Source organism: Corylus avellana, chromosome 4 (assembly GCF_965113065.1).
Source record: "Corylus avellana chromosome 4, dhCorAvel1.hap1.2, whole genome shotgun sequence".
Classification (NCBI taxonomy): Eukaryota; Viridiplantae; Streptophyta; class Magnoliopsida; order Fagales; family Betulaceae; genus Corylus; species Corylus avellana.
The window spans coordinates 21,361,734-21,367,756 of NC_142493.1; the positions used below are offsets into that span (position 1 = coordinate 21,361,734).

Here is a 6,023-nt window from a genome sequence, read left to right on the forward strand (position 1 = left end):
CTATTACAATGAAAATTTAGTATATACCATTAATCTTTTAAATTTTCGGACCGAGCTGGCAACAAATTTGGACCCAAGTAGTACACTCAACATGAACAAAACCAAAATAAGGAGAGGGTCACACCCCAATGAAAACCATGGTTCATGAAGTCCAATTAATTATTTTCCTCTTTGGTAGGTTCTAGAAATTAAAATACAGGCTGTGGTTTTGCGATGAGGGATTGTGATAGACCACAAAATATCAACGAGGCACTCCATTTGTTGCTTTCCTATACACCAGCCAACCAACCTATCACTCTCCCATATGATGTGACCACGTGCATATGAATTTGACTTTAAGAACTATTAAAAAAAAAAACAAAAAAAAACAAAAAAAAGCACAGTATGAAGTGTAATTTTTGAAATGGTTCATATTTGACTTTATTCTCTTATTTCTAAAAATAAAAAAATAAACTGGAAATTATATCCTAACAGTTGAAAAAACTATATTACATGTTTATGTACTATAGTTTTTTAGAAAAATTTCACGAAACTCTTATAAACTTTCACTTGATACTACCCCTAAAGTTTAAAAACTTTCGATTGAGAGTATCGAACTTTCAATTTTTTTTTTTTTTTTTTTTTTTTCAATTATCTCATTTCTTTAGGACTTTTCGTTATATCTCGCCAAAATTCTCAAAAATACCCATGTTTTTATATAAAAAATAAAAAAATATTGTAAATTTTTTTTTTAATAAAAAAAATAAATGCCTGAATCTTTACTATTTTTTATAATAAAAAACATGATTATTTTGAGAATTTTAACAAGATTTAATGAAAATCCTAACCGAATAGGAAAAATTTAAAGTTCAATATCTTTAATCAAGAATTTTTAAACTTCGAAAGAGTCATTTTAAAACGCTTGAAAGTTCAAAGGAATTTTTTGAAGTTCTTTCTAATTTTTTACCGCATCTAAGCCAAATCCCATGATACCGATAGTGGCATGAGTCTGAGATCCTCACTCAACCAAATCAATTTTTGGAAGATTATTTAAACCTCTCCAAGTGGTTTCCACAATTAAATTGTAGGTGGGAGGGTCACCTGTGGGTGTTGACATGATTGAGACCCCAACTCACAAGAAAAGCCAACCTCACCACCATTTTCACCAACACCCAATACAAAAGATCTCATCCAAACAATCTCATAAGAAAGAAAAATCAAATCCAAATCATCAACAGCCACCAATGTTTAATAAATAAAAATAATACAAATATATGTTCTCGGAAGAGAGATTAACAAGGATAAGCTGACCCATCATCATGACTTCAGTCTGAGTCACAACCATATTCATGTTTCTAGAACCTCTAGCTCCAATAAAAGCAGGAAAAATCTTTCTTTCCCCTGCTTGATTGTATGGAGATAGAGACAAGTGATAAAGACACCACCTTTTTTATTTATTTTTTTCCCCCCTCTTAACTCTTTTGAACTCATTGAGATCTCCAATTCTTGGCCATTTCAAACCCATTTCTGCAATGTTGGTAGTCCTCAATAGTTCTATCGATTTCAGCTTGGGTGTTCATCACAAAAGGCCCATACTGAACCACTGGCTCATTAATCGGCTGCCCTGCAGCCAGCACAAACCTCAAAGTCTTCGAGGACCTGTTCCACACACTCAGACCATCTCCAGGACTCAGAACCAGGACATGGTGGGCTGCTGCAGATGATGAGTTGGGGGAGCCAAACACCCCTTCCCCTTCAATTACATACACAAAGGAATTCCATGCTTCTGGGATATTCTGGTGCAGTTGAGCTCTGGGTTTTAGAGTGAAGTCTAGATACATTGCTGGAGTTCTGGTGAAAACTGGGGATCGGACTCCCATTGATTCTCCTGCTATAACTCGGACCTCCACCCCATCACTCTCTGCCCTTTTTATGTCCTCCTTTAAAAGCTCTTGGTACCTTGGTTCAATCCTGAAAATGATGTTTTTGAATTTTGTTTAAGGAAATAGTCAGTAGTATTAACTTGCTATTGGCGCCAAGAACAATTCAAAACATGGGAATTTATAATCAAAATTGTGGGATGCCTAGAAAGAATCTAAAGATAAACTGGCGATATTTTCTCAACGAGAAATACTATACACCATACTTTTATCTCACTTTGCTGATCATGAGTAAGGCGGAATAAAAGAGTAATTTCTGCTTTACTTTGAGTAGCATGAAGTGATGGAAATCCTTTTCTTAATTCAGAAATTCAAAGACTTCAGAAAATAGGGTCATGGACTCATGGGTGTGTAGTATTTTACAGACAACTGTGAAGAAGCAGGGGAGGCAGTGAGGCTAATGAGGTAGAAAGAAGAAAACCTTACATTTTGTCTTTGGAGGATAAATTGATCCAAAGCTGTAAACCCTTTGAAGTTGTTCCATCTCCTGCAGGCATTTCAGAGTGGATTATTCCTCTGCCTGCTGTCATCCACTGCACAAGAATCACATGAAACAAAGATCAATCAAGAATGTCATACTATAAAAGTTCAGCCATATATTTTCATGTTTCTATTGATCAAATTATTCAAAAGATAATTGACAGCAACTGATATGCCTTTACCTGCACATCACCCGGGCGAATTGTACCCTTATGGCCTGCAAAATCTTGATGAGTCATGCCTCCCTACAATCCAAAAAGAGAAACTTCAGTTTCTTAACTATTCAACCTCCTAATAGTCAAGTTATTGAATAGCTTTGAGTCAAAGTATACCTGTAACATGTATGTGACAGTCTCAAAACCTGTAAAAGAGAATTTACATCAGAATATAAGGAAATAAGCACACACATAGGAGATATACAATAAAACCAGCAACGATGAATGCAGAACCTCTGTGTGGATGATCAGGAAATCCAGCAGGAGGAGCCACTGCAAGATCAAAAAAGCCCACAATCTCAATACCAAAATCATCAATCAAAGATAAAATCTACGATTGGAATCACATATACCTGAAAAATCATCTAACATCAGAAAAGGATCCAAAGACTTCAATTCACTCCTGAGAATCAAATGGCCCAACAAAAAAGAATCAATACCCAGATGATAAAAATGAAGCAAGATTGAAAATATGCTCCCAATAATGAATACCCAGAAGTGAAAAATTCAAGAAAGAAAGAACCCATGAATCAAAATTGATTAATAAATGCAAGAATACCTCCCAATGCCTCTCCTAACAACAGCACCATCACCTTCATGTTGAAGTTTGGCTGGAACCTTCTTGGTCACCAATCTTGGTCTGTTAAAAGCAGGGGCTTGATCTGATTCAGACATGATATTTCTGATGAAGGCAGGGGCTCTGATATCGTTGGCTCTGATTGTTGCTGGCTTTGGATTGAAAAGTAGCTTGTGTTTTATAGCTCTCATAAACACCTTTGTGCTTGCCTTTCGATTCTATGCCTTTCTAAAACTTGAGCTTTGCTCATGTATTTATATCTAACGAATATGTAGAATGTGGGAGAGAAGAAGCAGAAGACGGAAAATGGAACGGGCTTGGGTTAGTTGGGTTCAGACACAGGGAAGTTGGAGGCGTGGGAAAACATCGGCCGGGGCCCCACTTTTCCATCCTTGGACCAATCATGCTGATGACGTCAAGCTCCTGTCATCATGATTAGGCCTCGCCCCTTGTTCTAAAAATCTCTCTGGTCAATCTACATATATGGGACTACATCCTCTCCTCGTCATCCACACCTTTAGCTTTGGTTTCCCCCTTCCCCATTATTATTTCCTTTTTTTCTAAAAAAATAAAATAAAAAAAAAAATATTATAACATAATTATTTCATTTTATATTTTTGAGATATCACACAAACTTAATTTAGCATGTTATTAACCCAAATCAATGAAGTTTATTGGGGCCGGACAACTCGGTTACTCGGCCTAAAATCATAACCCTCATGGGACGGGCAAGTTAGGGCCATTTGGCTAGTTGGGGCACAAGGTAGGGCACAAAGTAGGAAATCGACCTTTCTGCCACATCATATTTGCGACAAAGAATCAGGCATAGATACATAGCACAATCCGACACCCAATAACAATCATAGAAGACAAAATAATTTAATATCATTACTTTGTTAAGGTTGTACCGCATTAAAGGGTGACACCTAACAAAGGATCATACCTTACTAGAGGACAGTACTCAATGCCACACCAAATTAGGGTTCTATCCTATTGTCAGCTGACGTCTGTCATATTCAAACTCTTTTTTTATTTACGGATATTGTGCCATTTTCCGCATCATCAATGAGAAAAATATTTTTAGATTTATTTGATTTGGTCCTTCTTAAGATTTTATGAGTTTGGACAATTGCCGATTGAGTGGGCCATGGCATTGCCAACTGTATGCTCGTGGGCAGCTATTTTGTTTGCTTTCGTTAGTGAATATTATTAATACGCAGGTGAGAGATCTATTTTGGATTTTATAGTGGGAACCCATGGTGCCTATCCAAATGACATCCATCACACGTCAGCATTGCGTTTGCCTTCTTCTCCCTTTTATTTATTTATTTATTTTTTATTTATTTTGGTTTATTCAACAATAAAGGATATTGACTTTCCCCTCGCCATCATATATTTCCGCTTTCTCACATGACATATTGATGATCTTCTAGTTTGACGCCACGCGGCTGGCTGCCTCCTCCAGTCGCGACTATATTTTAGAGACACAAGTCGCCTTCCAATTAGATCGAACCAAATAATAATAATAAAAATTAAAAATTTTAAAAAAAAATTATTATATATATATATATATATATATATATATATATGAACCCTACGAAATTAAGGGTCTGATTTGATTGGGTTGGTTTGAACAGGATTTATTTATTTATTTTATTTTTTGGATAAATAGGTTTGAACAGGTTGATGGGGAAGGTTGGAGCTGATATAAGTGTCTTAAATGGGTCTTGAAAGAACCAAGAGAATGTGAACCAAACATATTTTAAGATTTTGTGTAGGTGTTAAAACTTGAAAGGAGTTGTTAGGACTTAGGAGGCATTTAATATAAAAATACTAACTTTATTAAAGAAATTAGTTTTGGGAGATAAAAAATAGTTAAATGTTACCCACTCTATAAAATTACCATTAAATTTAAAATTCGACGTGATTTCCATCGTCACGGAGCAAGTACTTAGGAATAAGCATTTATAAGTGCAAGTAGCATTTCGCTAAAAAGTATATAAGTTTTTTTTTTTTTCTCAAAAAAAAAATATATATATATATACCCCTCAAATTATTATCCAATTTGACAATGTTTCTTTCAAACTTTTAATTGTGACAATGACCCCTTCCAAACTACAAAAAAATTGTCAATATTCCCGGTATTGAAGCAGAAGATAAGGAGGTGGATAAGATTTCTGATAAGGATTATCAAAGAGTTTTAAATCCACCATGATATTTTCAACTAGTTTGAAACACCGTGATTCTCTCAACAACTGTATTTGTTGTGATACTATTCCGCTTAGCTTAAATTTTAAATATAAAGAAGTTGTTTCATTTAAATTGTTTCAAATTCAAATTGTATCTATCTTATCTTTGTAATTTTTCCTATAAATAGAAAGCATACCCAAACGTTGAAATTGGCATTGTTAAACATAAATTTTGTTTGTATACTTCCGAATGAAGAAATTACCCTTAGTAAAATAAAAACAAAAATATTAAAACTTCTAACAAAATTCTAAAACTAACAAAAATAAAGATCCAAGCCGTGGCCAAAATTTTTTTTTTAAAAAAAAAAAATCCTTTTTATAAGAAAGAAATTAAAAAGATTTTTTTTTTATTTTTTTTTTTATAAAAATTGAAATTTTTGTTTAATAATTTTTTTAAAAAAATAAAAATTTCGTTTAAAAAAATAATTTTTTTGGTTTTTTAAAACAAAATTTAAAAATATGGAATTTTTTTAAAAAAAAAATTAAAAATTTCGTTTATAAATATAATAAAATTAAAATTATTATTTTTAAAATAAAATTTTAAAAAAATTTATAGGGGTACTTTTGTCTTATTGAGAAATCT

The 6,023-nt window shown here is 33.5% G+C and overlaps 1 protein-coding gene across 1 annotated transcript; it reads right to left on the reverse strand.

Annotated features, from left to right (window-relative positions):
• Window positions 1–1,155: 1,155 nt before the first annotated feature.
• Window positions 1,156–3,519, reverse strand: LOC132177573 (RmlC-like cupins superfamily protein). Its single transcript, XM_059589947.2, has 7 exons — window positions 3,174–3,519; window positions 2,968–3,017; window positions 2,849–2,887; window positions 2,732–2,760; window positions 2,582–2,644; window positions 2,346–2,452; window positions 1,156–1,950 (listed from the first exon to the last, which is right to left on the reverse strand). Exons 1-7 carry the CDS (start codon window positions 3,380–3,382, stop codon window positions 1,467–1,469), a joined length of 981 nt encoding a protein of 326 aa, XP_059445930.1. The 5' UTR covers window positions 3,383–3,519; the 3' UTR covers window positions 1,156–1,466.
• Between the last annotated feature and the right edge of the window lie 2,504 nt (window positions 3,520–6,023).

What these genes read in the sequence shown, in the direction of transcription:
- LOC132177573 (XM_059589947.2), bottom strand. Translation starts at nt 3,382, where the DNA reads ATGAGAGCTATAAAACACAAGCTACTTTTCAATCCAAAGCCAGCAACA. An exon ending in TCCTGATCATCCACACAGAG is followed by an intron (nt 2,761 to 2,848) that starts GTTCTGCATTCA and finishes TCTCTTTTACAG; the next exon opens with GTTTTGAGACTGTCACATAC. An exon ending in TTATCCTCCAAAGACAAAAT is followed by an intron (nt 1,951 to 2,345) that starts GTAAGGTTTTCT and finishes CATCATTTTCAG; the next exon opens with GATTGAACCAAGGTACCAAG.